General features: G+C 37.9%; 1 protein-coding gene across 11 annotated transcripts in view; it reads left to right on the forward strand.

Moving 5' to 3' along the window:
• The first annotated feature begins 410 nt into the window (after nt 1-410).
• Nucleotides 411-19,060, forward strand: part of LMO7 (LIM domain 7) — an 87,972-nt gene continuing 69,322 nt past the window's right edge. For 5 of the 11 annotated variants that reach the window (XM_072410668.1, XM_072410691.1, XM_072410701.1 and 2 more), the window contains exons 1-2: nt 412-553; nt 6,866-6,940. In XM_072410668.1, the coding sequence (XP_072266769.1) occupies nt 458-553; nt 6,866-6,940 (171 nt within the window). In that variant the 5' untranslated portion in view covers nt 412-457. Of the gene's footprint in view, nt 554-6,865; nt 6,941-19,060 lie in introns of all 11 variants that reach the window. The other 6 variants (XM_072410724.1, XM_072410750.1, XM_072410734.1 and 3 more) reach the window with 4 other exon arrangements.

The following is a 19,060-nucleotide window of genomic DNA, read 5'->3' on the forward strand; positions in this document are numbered from 1 at the left end:
TTGAATGAAAGCTTGCAGAGTGCAGTAGTCATTCATTATGTGGTGAGTATACAACACTTATTAGGCTGGGTGAACATGAGCAATTTGTATTAGTGCAATTATAAATGACAGAGTTCTACTATAATACATATTACTAAAACTAAATCACGTTTTAGTAAATGATTGCACAAAATAGGAGCATCCCTGCGCCCAGCATTACATTTACATTATATTTACATACATTTAAATATATAATGCCTTTATATTGTTCTGGCGCTTAAAAAACGCAGCAAAATACCTACAACCTTGTGTGAACTAACCTCCTCTCACCTACCGCTGGAGGGTGGCACGGCTGGCAGGACATTGGCACTACATTGGCTGCTGGCACGGACCAGTGGGCGGGACTGTGCGGGGCGGAGGGCGTGGCTTCGTGCTATCCTCCAGCAGTCCGGTGGGAGAAGTTGTGGGGGAAGGGTGGATGTGTTTGGAGTTCCCTAACTCACCTGCACCGGGACAGACGCGATACTCCATCCAGGGAGAGGACACAGACTGTGAGCGGACACTGTACGGAGAGGTAAGTGGCTGCACTATGAGAGGGAGCGCTTAGTAATGTCTGCTAACTGCTGGGAAGTTTAGCAGCTCCCAAGTTTCGGAAAGTTTGTGTAAGGAGAGAGGGGGCAGGCTGAGTCCTCACACAGAGAGCCTTGTGTCAGGTACATCCATAGGAATTGCTTCATAGCACATATGGGAGGTGTGGGGGGCCGCAAGGTGGAGATGTATGGGAGGTGTAAGGGGCCGCAAGGTTTGGGCATCCTTCGGGGGGTCTGCAGGGTCTGGAAGGGGGTTATCTGCAGGGTCTTGGTGTCTGCATGGGTGTGCATTGGAAAATGGTGTTTCTGTTGTCAATGAGCATCCAGGATTGTTCCACTTATCTGGGGAAGGTGATGAAAAGCTTCTGGCACAGTTCTTTCTGTCCTCTATACAGCACTGATGTATGTCCTTGTCACATTCCAGCACTAAGCTGGGCCATGGCATGCATTCCAAGACACCTAGAAAGGTACTTACAATTCCATAGAGGGTACCTGGTGGGAATTCAATCCTGGAAGTTGGAATTTGATTCTGCATGGCCACCAAGCTTGTTGCAGTATGTTTCTTTTGCTGTAAAATAAATCTGTAGGAAATACTGATGATTTTGCCAGTATTTTATAGAATAGACTATGAATATCTCATTCCAGTGCACAGAGATCCTCCTGTATGCTGATACATGTCAGCTTTATATCTAAAAGATAACCTATTGACTGCAAAACTTCAGCTGAAAAAGGCACCACAGTGATCACTGCATGGTTGTGTACAATGATATCTATGGCCTTCTGTAGCACTGCAATCTATTCATGTATTAGTAATAATCTAGTAGTGTGTGATAATAAATCACTAAGAAAGTTTACCCGAAGATAAGTTTGTTTGACTATTCAGTCTTTTATGTCTTCTGTTTTAGTGGAGACAATGCCATGTAATTCCTTCAGGTTAGAATACACCAATGTCAGGTTTTTGATCAGTTTACTAATTATAGACAAAGGTCGACCTCTGATCTTTTGTTGAATGTGTTTATGAACAACATTTCACTCGAGAAACCCATTTGTATTTGGTATTATTACATCATAGATACTAATAGATGACACCAATGTTCTTTGTAATGTAGAACACATAGCTGGATGGTGAGTTGCATGTCCAGTTTTTCTGGACTCTGGAGTCTATTTCATCTTCTTCCATTCACACAAGTGTCTGTGTTTAGCATATCCATAGCACCATCCCTGTGGGAATCTTTGTGTGACTTTGTTTGACTTTCGGTGTTCCCTATCTATCATTCACATGTGTACCTTGTATGAGAATAGAGTATCAACTAATGACCTCCAATGCTCATGATGTGCTTCTTTCATGTTTATTGCTCATTTGTCTCCCCACATTTGGTTAACATTGTTTCATACAACACCTGTATTTGGAACAAGTTGTTCCGGTCATTCAGAAGATACTACTATGGTTGTCTGATTGTTCAACAGGCCAAGCTAAATTGTTTAACATACCTATAAATGGTCTGTATGCCAGTAATATGATTGTTATATAAATGACATGAAGACTTCTAGGTGGTATTTGTATTGGCCAAGTTAAATAATCATTTCTTAAGAATGGGGGATTTTATTTCTCTGTTTATAAATCCTAAAAAATACTTGTTACTGCTTCTTTTTGGTGTGTTCAGTTTATGTAATTAGAAAGCATTTTATTTTATAGATTAAGTCCATATCTGTTGATCCTATCTGAAAACGTATGAGCTTCTAGGATCCTGTTTGAGCTTACACTTTTGATTTCTGTACTAAAATCTCAAGCAATGTTGTCCTCCCTTCCAGAGTTCTCCACTATTGGACTGCAGTTCACCTCATTCATGAATATTTGCAGACGTGGTACAATTCTTCTAGAAGCTTTATGCTTGATCCAATGGTGGTTAACCGCTTAGACCTCTTACAAAAAGTGCATTGTTTCGCTTAGCCTTAGGAAAAAAACTACTTAAAACACCTGCACAAGCATTTACTAACACCTAGCAGTTGCTGCCTGTTACTGCTCCCAGATGCCTAGGAATTTTCACTGCTAGTGCTGTGTTTTGAAAGCACATATGTGGATATGTACTATTCTTCTCTTTTTTTTTTTTTTTTGTCCTAACTTGCATTAAAGTATGCTTTGCATACCACGGAAGAATGCTTTTTATACCTTTGGGAGATTGTATACGAACTGAAGTCTGCTGTATTTTCTGCTGGTGCATTCTGCTCAGTGGACTGCAAGGCAATACACTGTTTTTGAGTATATTAACCCTAACGGGAAACGTCCTGACAGAAATCTTGATAGTTGATCACTTTTTGTGCTCTATGCTGACTTTTATTAGTTAGCGATGTTCTCTGTAAACCACCGAACCCCTCCCCACGCATATGGATAACATGTCACTCTAGGAAAGGAAGTGTGATACTGGCAGGATTACTAGGTAAAATACATTTATTGTTTTTTCCACATTTTGCATTAGCAGGCTGCAAGAACATTTTAGTTCTTGGCTTTAGATGCACTTTAAGGCCTGTATTATCATAAATTCGGTGTAAGGATTTATAGACATAACATAAGGTTACCAAGCTTATATCTGGCTTACAACTTCCTTAAATGATCTTGGTTAAATGCTGCTGAGGTTTGCATTATGAGATCTGCGTGCTGGTTCAGGATATAGTATGTAATATAGTCATGCAGGTTCTCACACCCAACCTCCCTTTTTAATGGTTAGAGTTGTCCTTCCATATCCAGTCATTGGATGTCTCCAGCCTGACAGGTGACAACAAAAGAAAAAACTGCAGTTGTTGGTTGCCATAAACAGCTTTGTGTTTTAGGCAAATACGACTTATGCTTTTTCTTTTCGGTTTGTATGTGTGCATTTCCTCTTGTATCAGTGCTGCAAACCACTGTTGGGGTTTGTCAGAATTTGGCTTGTCAGCTGTGGCGTGCTGAAAGCTGCTCTGTCTCTTTTCTCTTGTCTTATGAGGTTTTGCTTTAGCTGTGCCCACACTGGCATCATTAGTACCACTGGAAGTGATATGACCAGGGTCTCTGCTGTGAAAGGGAAGACTCTTCACCATGACCACCTTGTTCCCAGTGCATACTTTTCATGGTAGCTTTTCAAATTGTGGTGGACCCTTTTTATATATGGAGTAACACAATTTTGCTTGAATTTAAATGACTTTATATGTATTCATACAAATCTGAACAAATCGAATTTGCTTTTCGTGTATACCTTGCTAAATGCACTGCTTGCAGAAGTAACAAAGTTGATAATTTGCAAACTTTATTTTGTAAAATAATTGTTTTAAATCCCTAGCTAGCCAAACCTTTTGTGGTGTTTTATTTTCCTCTTTGACCTATTCGAAGTAAAAAACAGGTTTACTATATTTACTAGCACTTACTTTTGCAAAGTAAATAATACACTTTTACAAGTGAGCATGGTTTTATTAGGTGAACATCTTCAACCCCTTAGTAAGTAAACCTAATTAAGTTCAATTAACCATATTATAACCACACTGGCGTGTGTTAAGGTGCGTACACACTTCCAATTTTTATCGTTCCAATCGAACGACGAACGATCGATTGGGCAAAAAATCATTCGTAAAAAAGTAACCGACGCCGACGAACGAGGAAACTCGTTGGAAACGAACGACCGGACCGGCGGATCGGATTGGACGACGATCGTTGAACATCGTTCGTGTGTACGGTCGTTCGTTGATCGTCCATGGTCTGAGCATGCGTGATGAACGAACGTCCGTTCACGTTCCTGTCGTGCACATAGTTCCTCTATCGCTTAAACGATCGTATCTATTGTGTGTACAATATCTACGAACGATCGTGTCGTTATCTCTATGTGCAGGATCGGTGCTATATCGTTCGTATATATCGTGCATGAACGTTCGTCGTTCGTTTTCCAACGATAATAATTGGAAGTGTGTACGTAGCTTTACAGTTGTGATTAGGTGATAGCAGTAACACATTGTTCTAAATCTAAGGTTGGTACAAGAAAGACTGCTTTTTCCACATTACCCTCCCTGGTTGCTAAGTTGCTGAAAAGGTTGTGCCCCTAAATCCTATTGCAAACAAAGTTGTTTGTTTTTTTTCATCCATTGTGATTGTCCTATCTGAAGTGAATATTTTCTCTTTATCTGTTTACTAATCCACTTAGAAAACACAATTCCAATTTAAGGCTTTACTATTCATCATCAGATATATCATCAGCTGTTTGAGTGGCTCTAAAGTGGCCAAAGATGTGCACAGGTACATATCTGACCTGATTGGGTTATTGGACCCAAAACAATCTTCTACCTTACTGTATTGGTTCAGTTGTGTGGCAAATCATGCTTTCTTTATTCCCAACAGTAAAAGGAATAATCCAGAAACAGTTGTGTGTGTGTTTAAAGATTTTCATTTTGATAATGGGATCTTCTAACACCATTCCTAATGTTTTTCTGTAAGACTAAATTTTGATAACTGATGTTTTGATCACCACTTAATTTTTTTGAAAGGTATGGACACCCTTGCTTACACTACTGGTGAATGAACAATAATTATTCATCCCATTTGTAATTGGGTAACTAAGTGGAGGTGTGACTAGCTGTTCAGTGTATGGGCATTTTTGTCCATTTTTTGCAATAAAGGTGCATATTGCATTAGGAATCTTTCATCCTTATGGAAGATGTACTTGTTGAAAAAGTTTTGTGAAGAAAGTGGTAATATATATTATACCATAGCAAAATGCCTAGAAGAGAATCTAAACAAGCCTACATTTTAGAAGTCTGAGTGGGTTGTTTAATCCATGGGAAAAAGTCATCCACACCCAGGTCTTCTGAAACTTGTAAAACTGTCAACTTGTGTTGAGAGAAGAGATAATGTTGTTCCCTTCTCTTTCCCAAGCTTGGAACATCAGTACCATCTGCCCCCACACCAGGCTATTTTCCTTTGTAACAGTGAGCCTTTTATTCAGTTTACTACGCTGGCTTTAGTAACTCAGAGATGACCAGTTCACTGTTGAATTCTCTTGCATATGGTTTAAATATCTGTATGATCTTCAGAAAAGCAGGCAATTTACAAATTGTAGGATTTGATGCATTTTGAAGTTTGGAAATTGTAGTTTGCAAGTGTTTTTTTTATTACCTGTGACATAGTTTCACAATTACTGTACTGTAATGCTCCATGCTAACAGCTGTGCTTTGCATCTTAATGAGCCCTAATACAGAGATGCTCAGTACCATCCAAATAGATGCCAGCCCTTTGAAAAATCTTCCTCATAGCAGGTCCTATTCCTTCACTTTTCATGAAAAGCTGACATGTTGATTGAGCCAACACTTATATCCTTATGCCTGTTTCGTCTTAGATTGACGTCTGAATATCTATGGCCAGCCTAAAGCTACACACATATGTTTGTTTGTTTTTTTTTTGTCTGAATGTTCAAAAGTGTTTTGGGTGGAAATCTAGCATCTGTGCAACTGTCCCCCAAATTATTTAGGGAATTATCCTGTGGTCCTCTAACTTTTTCTCAGGTACCCCAAAAAGCAGAACCTTGCTGTCTGTACAGCTTTCTACAGAAATGCAACAATTGTCTTTGGGAATTACAGTTAAAGCAAAACTAAACCTGTGCAACTCCCCTATCCCTATTCCTTGGCATGACATTGCCACCTTCCTATTATTATTATTATTATTATTATTATTATTAATAATAATAATAATAATAAACAGGATTTATATAGCGCCAACATATTACGCAGCGCTGTACACCTCACAGAAATGATCTTTGGCTGTCTTGATTGGCCATGCCGGGATGAAATAACATTGCCTGTACCTTTCTGCAATAATTACCTGCCTAGTTCAGCATTTGTAAAAGTTGAACTTTAGTTCCACAAATGATCCAGTGACCATAGTTGACCATGTCTGTACGTAGAGTTAGGCCCATTGCTGATCATGGCCTACAATCTCCTAATAAAACAGGTATTTGTCATTTTGTTTGTACCGTCTTTGGTAATATGTCTGTAGTTCGGTTTGGTCAAGTAAGTCATTCTTTTGACTGTTTTACTGAAGGTGTTTCCTTGTCTTTTATGATTTTGACAAATGGCAGATCCTCTCTTGGAACTGTCCATTTATGACCTGCAATACTTAAACAGGTCCAGCAAAAACCATTTTTTTTTTTTTTATTCGCTACATATGCATAAGTTTTTAATTACCCCTACACATATAAAGGTTAGAGTACCTGCAGGTATGTACTAAATAAGTAGTAGTAGTTGAAAAAATGCATTTATTTTTCATGTGTTTTTGTCTGCAGAAAACCATGGAGTGGAATGAAAATTCGGAAATATCATGTGATTTAGCATTTTCCGAGGCACAGAGATGGATAGAGGTGAGGCTGTTTGTTACTTTACATTTGTGTCTATGAATGACTTTACTTTAGAATCTTTTATGCATGGTTCTCGTTGCAGTAAAGAAGGCATTTGTTAGTTTTCTAGGCTGAGCTCTGAAATGTAAACAATTTCCAGGATCCCGTTCCCATTAGGAAAAAAGTTCTTTTTAGTTGAGATGACTGGTCGTTTGCTGAGCAACCTAAAGAATTTAACTGTGTGCTAAGAAATGTCTAACGGGGTTTAGAAAAGCTAACTAATTTTAAAGTTGATCTTCAGAAACGTAATTGGGTTTGCACTACCAAAAAAAAACTATACCTACAAAAGTCACAGCGGTACAGATGATGCATCAATTGTTTCCACCCTTTTCGTTTAATGCCACAGTGCTAGTACTGCTCTTATTAGATGTTTGGAACAAAAAAATGCCACATACTTATTTTGCAAAATCAGAATTTTTTTATAATTGTGTGGCTGTTGATATCTTCTGTCAGTGTAACAAGCTGCTCTCAGCTCCCACTACTCTGACAGCAAAGGTGCAAAGCTGCTTTTAGAATCTGAAACAGTGACTGCTAAATTGGAACAAACCATGGTTTGAAGTTTTTAATTTAATCCCATGAACTAAATATAGCTGTTCTGTGTTCTTTACATTCTCCGAGGTTTAAAGTAGAAAAAAAGCTAATTGTTTGAAATTTACCTCCATTGTATATTGTTTTGGCACTCAAACATGCTAAGGCTACACAGGTCAGATGCACATGTGTTGTACATGCTAACGCACTACGTTTGTTGTGGTGCACAGCATTAGACAAATACATTTTAGATTGCTGACCTCCCCCTATTGTGCCTTTTAGTTTTTGATCACACTTGTAAGAGTACCATTAACTTTTAAAAGGATATTCTTTTAGGACTCTTTCAGGTGAAATATTTCCTTCACTTAGTCAGGTAAAATTATTTTACTTTTGAAGCTAATAATCTACAGCTTTTAAAGCTTGAAAGACTCCCAAGAATGAAATTCCAGCCCCCTGCAGAGCCAGAGCCGCTGTTCACATTTTTCTATTAGAAATGCATGCCATCCCTTGTAGTCAACAGGCAGAAAAATACTTGTGTTTTGGCATTTAGTGATTTGCATTATAATTCCATGGTTTGAGGAGACCATGTATGGAAATGAGCAGGTTAGAATGTAGACTATGCCTGGGTTTCCTCAGACCCTTAGACATTAGTATAACATTTTCTGCAAGCTGTTTATGGAAAGTTGCATCCGCTAATGTAAAAGATCTTTATCTTCATAACATATACATTTTGTTTTCAGGCTCCAGTAGCTTTTAGTCTAATATTTCTATAAATTTTCCAAATTACCAAAAGTCAGTTGACATTTTTTTTTTTATATCATATTCTACTCAGTCACAAGTACTTCTCCTGTGGCATAGTATACTAGCAGTCCAATGCAAATGCCATATGAATATTTTCACAGAAGTAATAAAGTAAACTCGGGTCCTGGGGCTCTTTTCACACTGCACTGCATTTTAGCAATGCAGCCTATTCCTAGACTCGCCTCAAGCTTTTGAGACAAACAATACACACCTGACGTACTGATTTATTGTCTAAATGGAGGTTGATGGTTATATAGGAAGCTGCACTGATGAACCAGGAAGAAAAATTGCCTACAAATCCGAATGACACATGCTTTGCTAAGGAACAGTGTTATATACCTGCTTCTTCATGTTAATAGTGCACCTTGCCTGTAAAATATGTGCCGGTACAGCTGCTTTTAGAATCGTTCATGAATTCCTTTAAACGGGTGGCAGTACAGGAATGCAATTGGAAGGCAGTTGCCACCCTATGTCAAGATAAAGTTAGAAATTGCAATAAAATTGGTAAATAATAAATGTCATTAGTAGTTATTAGTATGTTGTGGGTGCAGGTGCATGGGAACTAACTTAGTTTGGGAGTTCCTGGCAGCAGTGTCAATTTTGACAGATTGGCAATGAACAGGCAGGTAAGAATATTATTGTTGTCCAGTATTTAAAAAACATGACCTATTAGGCAGAACTTTACAAAGTTTGTCATGTCACTAACTGTCTCTCAGAGGGGCTCACAATTCAATGTCCCTGCCATAATTTAATGTCATTTTACCTAACGGCATGGTTTTGGAATACAAATGAAAGTCTTTTTTCTGTGTGATGTGGCACATTGAGCAACTCGTTCAAATAAAAGGGCTGCTACAACGCACATAGAAACACACTGCATTTTTGTTTTTGTACATTGCGACACACGGCTATAGTGCGAAAGAATCTCTAATTCTCAGTCTAGCTAACAGATGGTGCTGCTGGGCACCATTATCTTAGATTTGCTATCATTCACCTTAGCAGACTTGGAGCTCTTTCAAGTGATGTTCTATAGTATTTTTACCTTAGCTTCACCCCAGAAGCTATATAATTGGTTTTGGATAGAGGAGCTGTGTCAACACAGACACTAATTGGGCTGTGATGTGCCAGAGGAAGAATTGAGGCTTTGCTAGGGAATTGACTTTTTGTGAAGTGTTTGAGTGCTTGTATATTTGCAATCGGAAGATGAAATTTTACTTACAAAATGCATTCATGACCTTTTTTTTTTTTTTTCTTCTTCTTGGTCTTATAGGGATATATAATTTTTGTGCCATGTGGTATCCTGTAAAGAACAGTACGCTCTTTAACCACATTTATTTTTTACGTTTTCCCACGGGCTTACAATGCCGAAAAACCTACATGAGGCAATAAATATAGTGTAATTCATAGCCAAATATTGAATTGGTCTCCTCCTTTAAAACTGATGAGAAATGACATTCAACTATGCCTCCCTGCAGTGATAATTGTAGACTGTGTCATACTGTCTTTGCTTCACTATTGTCTTGCCTAAGCGGCTCTAATTCAACAGGGTGAATTCTTGAAATAACTTGTTTTTTATGGTTCTCTGAAAAGATAGACGGTCCATGGTTTTATTGGTTGTACAGAAAAAAAGAAATGTTTATACTAATGCACATATAAAATGGTGCTTTCTTAGCTGGTTTAACCCAGACGACAATCCTTTTTGGCTAGAAGCAGCAACAGTCACGTTTTTAAACACGTACAGTAAAATGCCTGAACAAATAAATATGTATCTGGTTTCGAGGATCAGATAAATAGTATAATGTAATAGTATATTAGCTAGTGGTGTTAGATGCTGTCGTCAGGTTTATGATCTGAAAATTTTATTAAACATTTGCTGTCCATGAAATGACCAAACTTGCTAAATTTGAGGTAACTTCCCTCCTATTTTCAGAAACAATGATCTAGTTAATTTACAATATATAGGAAGTCTTTTGTTCTAATTCCACTGTATTATTGGTAAAGGTAATATCTGGAATGACTATATTCTGTCCAGCCAGCAGAGGTCAGAATACCTCTGCATATTTAGTGATCCATATTCATAGTTACTCGGTCACCTGACTTGGCTTGGCTATGGAACAATATATCTAGCATTTACAAGTGCCATAAATTATCCTAGTGCAAAATGTGTAAATAATAAGTCCTATGCAGTGCTAGTTTTTTTTTTTTTTTTTCTTTTCAAAAAACATCTATGTCTGCCAATCTTTCTATTTTGTAAAATATATGCACCAATTCTTACAATTTGTGAGAGAACTGTGTCATTTACGTATTGATTTCATCATGATTTACAGCCCTATAATGGTAATTAAAGTGGACCTTGAAGGGAAGGTCCGTGTTTGGTGCACAGCAAATGCCCCTCCCCCTTAAATTGCCAGATATAAAATTAAATAATGTGCATATTTGTATATGTGTATATTTAATGTATTTGTGTGTGTGTGAAAAACCTAACCATAAAACCGTTAAAGATAGAAGTTTACTTATTTTTGTACCCCCATCTTCTGCATTGCTGGGCTTCGACAACATTCTTCTTCCAGAAAGAGTTCTTTGGAGCACAGAGGTGAAATTTGTGAGAAAATGCTTCCACTGACTGCAGTGTCATCTTGTGAGATTTCACATGACTCCACCAAAAAGGAATGTAATATTATATCCAGAGATGAGAAAGATAGGGATAAAGTAAATAAAATTCCATCCTTGAAGGAATACAAATTGAAAGAAAACATTTGACTTTTAATTCTCAAAATAGATAATTTTTTTGATATTCTATTACAAATATTCATTATATCTAAATATACAAGCACAATAAATCCATTCATTATAAAATAGCTATCCTCCAATGAGTTAGTCTAAAAAAAAAAAAAAAAAAAATCTCTAACTTTTAGAAAAGCACTAATGCTGAAAACACCTTTCAAACTGGGCAATCTAGTGTGCCTTACCCTATGGATAAATCATATCTTTCTTTCCAATAGGACCCCAACTGTCTCACAGGTATATCATTGTGTTTTATTATATCTGTTCAAAAGGTTAATAAATGTTTTCTTATCCAGAAATCCTGTTGGCTGATACACTGTTTTTTGTTGAATTGTTTTTGGCTATTTCTGAGATTTACAGAAGCGTGCATTTTCCTATGGAAGTTGGGAGGAGTAGAAGCTACTCTTAAATTGATGGCATAGTATTCTATATAGTTACATTTAGGCATGATATGGAACATTGCATCCATAGAAATATTTGTATCAATCTATACAAAAAGCAAATGTGATGACTTTATTGCTATTTTAAGATTATTGATATAGTTGCATAATCCATATTTATTTAAGAACTGTCACCTTCACATGTTTTATTTATAATGCAGAACCCGCCTGCTTAATTTATTTGATTGACTTTTCTGTGACTAACTGGTAAATAACGCGGTACGTAATAGTTCCGTTAATGGGAACATGTCAGTATCCCTCCACCCCTTCATTGGCAAGTTATGTTTGTATTACTTTCATCTGCACATGTAAAAATACCTATCATTGTTTTGGGACGCATACCTGGGGTATTATTCAATGGATGATAGGCAAGTGTCTAACCTACTTGAAGATTTCTACATTCCAGAAGGCAGGTGATCATGGAAGCTGTCAATATGCCAGGCCAACGCCTCAGGCATCTTTTAAAAGGTCCCAAGTGCAGAGAACATGTTTTACTGCCTGGAATTAAACAAAGAAGATTCATTTTAAAGTGTTGGCTTATGTTTAGCACCGCTAATCTCTTTCCCTTTGTTTTTCAAAACCTTGCACTTCCACTACACAATGACTTTATAGCCTTATCTTCTATCATTCTTTTCACTAGGTTATATATACATCATGAAATATACTTTTGGTGCTTTATTTTTGTTTAAAATTTTACAGATTTATACTGATCTAAACATTTTTTTTAAATTGTTTTTAAGAACACAAAAAATAATCCATTGTAGGATTTAGTGAACATTTCACACTGAATTTGCCCATTTGTCAGTCAAACCTTAGTCTGTATAAGGATTAGCAAGTGGAAATGGTGCCCTGTGTAATCAGTACTTGTACCCTGTTTGGTCAGCACTGGTCTGCAATTTGTCATTAGTTTGGCATTACAGTTGTTGGGTCAAGTTCCCTACTTTTCTGCAGGGTGTCAGATTTTTCCATAAATGACAGTTGCCCAATGTCTATGGTGTAATTTAAATTTGCAAATTGACACACGTTTTAAATTTTCTACTTATCAGAGGGGCTTCTATGTTAATCTTGTTGACAGTTCTTGTTAGGTTTTTTTTTGGCATGCTCCAATTTTAACATTGCTTGTTGTCTAATGCATCATAAAGTTGGGGTCCTCTAAGTAGTCTTCAACAGCGTGCTGTTAGAGAACTGCCAGTTACAGAATTGCCCCCCTTAATTCTTTTTTCTTACCTGTGCTGTATAGGTACCAACCCCTTTATATTTTATTGTTAAGCAATTCAAAACTAAAGTAATTAAAGTGGTTATTTATCAATAACTTTTAAAGAAATATAGTAGTTTTATTTTAGTTCTGATAAGGATCCACATAAAAAATCTTGTTTTTTCCCTTTTGTGAAGCTATTTAGAGTTTTTATTCTTCCTGGGAATATTAGATGCTTGTCTCCTGCAGTGAAGAAGTGGGGGCCTAAGGATGGAGTCACAGTGAGCAGCAGAGGGCACTGGCATCCAACACAACTGCAAGTATTGAATACTAGTCTTATAGAGATTGCAGTGCTGGAAAAGAGGGAAGGCACGGGACAAGGATTGCTCTAAATTTTAATACTGTACACTACATCTTGCATTTATGTGACATCAAACAGTAATTGTTACATTTACATGTTGAAATTTTTGGTTAGGGTGCAGTTAGTGGGGATAGTCCATAGAGCAGATGCAGAATGGTTTACGATAGCAGCAAGGGAATGCTTTTGCAGGAATCCCCACACATCAAGATATTAAGGATGCAGCCTCGGATGCTTTCCAGACACTGTGACACCATTTGTTTGTGGTAAGGATATTGCTTTACCAAAAGTAAGTGCAATATCTGCACATCTCGCCTTGCTGTGAAGAAGTCTTTTCGAGTGAAACAAATCAGGACTGAGACATTACTGCTCTACCTTTTTGTGTGATACACCTATTGTCTGTATCATGTAACAAAATTATTGTCGTGATATTTTTGTTTTTTACTTTTAAGATGCAACATGTGATGTTACAATTACTGTTAGGTGTCGCTTAACGGCACTATCGTCTTCTAACCCCTTGGTAAATCCCTGAACCTCCCTTGGTCAGTCTTGCTTTCCTAACAAAATATTAGGGGTAGGCAACCATTTACGTCTTCAAGGGTCCTATAACTCATATACAGTGGAACCTGGTTATCGCCGACAGCTTTGCTTTCTTGATTGCGCCTGCATCCCTAGCAGAGCTGTGACGTGTTCTGCATCCAAGAATACATACTACAACTCTGCTAGGGCTGCTGGAGCAATTGGGAGAGATGAGCAGAGCTCCACTCCGTGATTGTTTGAGGAAAGAGAAAAACCCTGATGATGGCTCAATTGTCATCGGAGTTTCCCTTTTCTCAGCCATTCAGCACTAGTGGTGAATAGGGACAAGTCTCCCCATTCAAGTCTAGTTCTGAATGGCTGAGAAACCTCACGAGTAACATCGGTTAACCGGAAACTACATTTATCCGGAATCGGCCATTCCCAGTGGGTGCTGGATAACCGAGGTTCTACTGTACCATATCTTGTACTACAAGGGAAGGTTGTTTGCATGCATTTAGGAAATTGATGGTGTCTTTAAATCGTCAAAGTGGCAGAGGAATCGTAGGGCGTTAGAGTAGGAGGTGAGTGTGTTTTTTTAATATTAAACAGGTGTTCAGTTAAGATAGCTGGAATTGCTATGATTGTCCTACAGTGCAGGTGGCAGCATTGTACACATTGAACACTGGAAAACTTGCATTTCCAGGGGGGTTTGTTGCCAATGTAGCCTGGTAATGTTTGTTTTATTATTGGTATTATTAGCCAGTATTTATATGGCGCCAACAAGTTAGGCAGCGCTTTAAAAAGTCCATTGTCATATCACTAACTGCTCCTCAAACAGCACTGGTAATGTTGGGAATATCTTTCTAGGATTTTAAAACTAACTTCATTTCTGTGTCCCTGTTGAAAATATTTCTATTCCTATCAGGTGTCAGGGAGATAAGAGAACACTTCTGTGAGAGGACCACATAAAAAATCTGACATTTATTTACTAATCCCTTCTTTCTCTATTCAGTACTTGGAAAAAGTTTTTGGCTTTAAGTACATTAAATTTTTTTCAACATACTGTTAGAAAGGTTCTACACCAGCTGAGTCATTTAGGATTTGGGGGATTTTGTTCATTGCACCAATGTGTGCCCAACAAATGTCAGGAAACTTGAATGTAAAGTGTGTGTTTGCTAGGCATGGCTTAGGCTACGTACATGATTGCAATATTTGTCATTGGGAAAGGATATTTCACGATCCTTTCCAACGACTAAGGACTGCACGATGCATGAATGAGCACTGTACATACAGCACCGTTCTGCTCTATGGAGAAGGGAGGGGGAGAACGACGAAGCATCCCAGCCCCCCCCCCTTCCCCCCCACAGCGCTCTCTCTCCCTTCACTTTCATTAGAACCGTTCGTTGTTTATCGTCCGTTGATCTGCCAGGACGGTCGTTTGGATGATGGACAACGGTGTACACACGTAAGATTATCGTCCCTGAGCGGATTATGGGACAAGGACATTGGAAGTGTGCACGTAGCCTTAGACCATGGCTCTTCTAATTTTTGTAAACCATAAGATACTAAATGTTTCTGCGTTTTGGAGAAATACTGAAAATGATATTTGGTTAAAAATAGTTTTTGCCAAATGTGACAACCAGTTTAACTGTGCCTAACCGATTGTTCTGTAGGATTTTCTGTGCTTGGCCTATATTATATACAGACACTTGCTTTTATTCACATGCAACATCATTTCAGATCCAATTTCCATTTAGTTAAAAATGATCATATCTGGAGTACCCCCTATTGTATTGTGTGTGTGTGTGTGTGTGTGTGTGTGTGTGCACACAAATGATCACATTAAATCCAAATAGAATTCTGGCTGCTTTTTAAACGGTCAGAACAGCAGAAATTCATATATGTGTTTGCAGTATTTTTGAACTTTTCATCCATTTACTGGAATATCTGTAGTACAGTTTTTAGTTGTGGACCAGCGTGTATATACTAGGTCTAAGGTCTTGTTGCTTTGTGAAGCTCCAATGAAGAGAGAGCTGAACCAATATAACATTGAAACTCTGAAGCAAACTGTTTTTACCTGTAGAATTTGCATATGGTAGAGCCCAGTATTTATATCCCAGCTATATGACATTTAATATTGAAAGTATCTAGGAGAGGGAGTTTAGTGTTCAGAGGTTAACTCAGGAATGCTGTTTTACACCCGCTGCAGGACTTTGACTTTTTCTCTACTGAGTTTTGTTTTATTGCCAGCAAAACAATTCAAGGCATTTTTATGATGTCTAGCTTCTTTCTCATGAGTATATTTTTCTTTGGTTGGTGTTTGATTTAATTGCAGATTGTTTTCACCATCAGCACAACCTCCCATGTGAAAGGTCATGGTATTTCTGATACAATGCGTTGTAATTAAAGGTCGATTATTTTGGAGTAAATCTGGTTTGGATGTAAAACTATTGTAGATGAATCCATGGAATGTTAAGTCTGCAGTCTATTGTTAAGGACCTTTTTTGTCCAATTAGCAGGCAGTTATGCTGACCACACAGTATGTTCTAACTGCATCTTCCATATTTACCAAAAACTGTGTGTTGTAAAGTCCCAACTAAACACTTCATTCATTTTACATCCAAACTAGTGGGACTTTGCACCACAAAGTTGGTAAATATTGTTGGTATAACATAAACATAGCAGATACAAGCAGAATCTGACTTTGTGGTCAGTTTTAGGTATGAGCAGACTCAAATAATGCTGTATTTACTTTATGATGGTTAAGCTGGCTACAAATGTCCTGTGGGTGGTCAGATATAAACAAAAACAATGTTTGCAGTTTGTTGTAATGGGCTTTTTTTATATGTATTACTTGCAATTCCTAATGTGAACTATGGGTAGCCAAAATGTATTGTGGCTTTTCCAGTTCTATCCCTAGGGCAACAAGAGACATGTGTGTTTTTTTTTTTTTTTTTTTCTCCTTTTGTCTATCGGTATACTTCATATTTAGTTAGAGAGGATGGTAAGTATTGCAGGGAAAGTAAGTCAAGAAGTTGAACTCTCCTTTACTTTCTTCTATTCGTTGCACTGTGCAGTTAAAAGCAGACCATCCATTAGGGTCTTTCAGCCTTAATTTTTACTCCAAAGTTATGTACGTTCTATATAGTATGCACAGGCCTAAAATCAAGTCTGCAGTACATAAACTCTACATTAAAGCTAGGTACCTCCTTGCATTAACGACTAACGATTATGCACGATTATTTTGAACGATCATATTGTGCACAATTCTGTACATGTTATAACAATACGATTGTTCAAATATAATCCACCAATATTGTACACACACTAGATATGATCGTTTGAACAATGCAGGAATTGACATGTAAAGGAGAAAGTGTACTGCAGAACCATCCACGATCACTGAACGACTGTACACACAATAGATAGTGAACGATCAACACCCAGTTAGATCCACCGGGGCGGTCGTTCATTTCCAGCGACAATCCTTGTTCATCTGCGTTGTTGTGCACTTTTTTTTGTTAATGATTATCGGTTGTTAGTGGTTTGTTTCCAACAATAATTATTGCAAGTGTGTCTTTAGGCAGGCTTTAGTGCTTGAACCTCAGAAATGGTCTTTGAGCAGTGTTGTAAATGCTTCTGTGGTGATGTCACAGTAACATGACACATGACAACATGGCACCTATTTATCAGTTCAAGTGCAAGGGTTTCTCACCCGCACACATTTAGGTAGAAGGTCACAGTGGTGGCTAAAGTTCTTAAGAGCAATCTGATGTCTTCCTCTCTGTCATTCTCTATGATATTTAAATGTTAACGTACATCATATCATCACTGAATATAATAGAAGCAGTGGTTGGTGATTTCTGGTAATGTTGGTGTCAGAAATGAGCATTAACCTAGGGTAGTGTCTTTTACCTTCTCCCACTACTTTATACCATTGTGCTATGCATGAGATGCTCTTGAGTGCTCTTTGAACCCCTAGGCATCCATGCATTTTCAGTAGTGGTTTCATGTGGTTGGCTGTGGTTGCATTTTTTTTTTTTTTTTTTTGTGCCATGCAGAAGTGCTCTATCTAATCGTTCTATTCATCATACTGCTGGGAAGTTTGCTTCAAAAACGCTTGTAAAAATACATTTTTAAAGCTTTCCCATTCAATTTTGTTGGGAGCATTTGCATGGTCCACCACCTAGAGATGCTGCATTAAGCTTGTGCACAAATGCATTATGACACACAAAAAAGTATTCATAACCGCTTCAGTGATAACCAGGGCTTGGGGGGGGGTTAAGGACTGGTTGACAGGTTGAACAACCACCCGTATAAACTTGGCCTAAACCTAAATATTTAAAATGTTAGTAACCTGCTTGTTTTCATAGAAAGTTTTGTGCCTTTGCATAGAAAAACTATTTTGATACCTTAAGAGTGTGCATGCCTGACTGTTACTATTTATTTCGGATAGTTTCTAATAATTTTATGTGACTTGCTCCTTTCTCCCTTGTGACAACAATGGTGGTTGGAGATTTGCTGATCGGGGGGGGCGGAGCTTGTTATTTAAGACTAAAGCTGCGTACACACGTCAGATTTCTCTCGCCCGATAATCGGCATCGGCCAGATATCTGGCGAGAATCTGGTGTGTGTACAGTCGGCGTCGTTTCTAGTCCGTGGATCCGTCCTGGCGGATCCATGAACGATGAGCAATCCTAATGCAAGGGAAGGGGGAGAGTGCGCAGCAGGGTGCCGCTCCGTTGTTCTCCCCCTCCCCTCTCCATAGAGCAGAACAGTGCTGTATGTACAGCACCGTTCATGCATCGTGTAGTCCTTTGTCGTTGGAAAGGATCGTGAAAGGACAAAAATTGCACGTGTGTACGCAGCTTAAGGCCCTACTTGTTTTTCTGGTGGGGTGGGTGGCATTCAAATTAACCTGTTGCTTTGCCTTATTTGGGTAAATTAGGTCCAGGCCCAGGTTTTTCAACATTTGGAAACCTTGATTATGGATTGTCTCTATATGACCAAGAATTTATTTTCATATACACTTTAACAATTGGTCATTGTATTTATGTGAACTTTTATAGTCCATAGTGCTCTATGTAGTCTTCTCTGGAAGTTATCATTACATAATATTTTTCTACTTCTCCTTTGCTGTTATGTGAAGGTAATGACGCCTTTCAGGATTAGATAAGAATGCAATGTAAATAGTTTCACAATTCACATGTATTTGAAAGCTCGGTACCACACCTACACTTGTTATGTTACCAAGCTTTATATTTTAATAAGTGTATTAATTACCCCATTGCAGCACGTCTGACATAATGGGAACAGTTCTGAAATATTGCTTTTGTGCTCATTTATATCTATGCAGGCTTGTGTGATTTTTACTAACATCATACATATATATATATATATATATATATATATATATATATATATATATATATAATAAACTGAGAAAACTGAAATGGGCTGTA

The sequence above is a fragment of the Pyxicephalus adspersus genome, chromosome 1 (assembly GCF_032062135.1).
Source record: "Pyxicephalus adspersus chromosome 1, UCB_Pads_2.0, whole genome shotgun sequence".
NCBI classification, from domain to species: domain Eukaryota; kingdom Metazoa; phylum Chordata; class Amphibia; order Anura; family Pyxicephalidae; genus Pyxicephalus; species Pyxicephalus adspersus.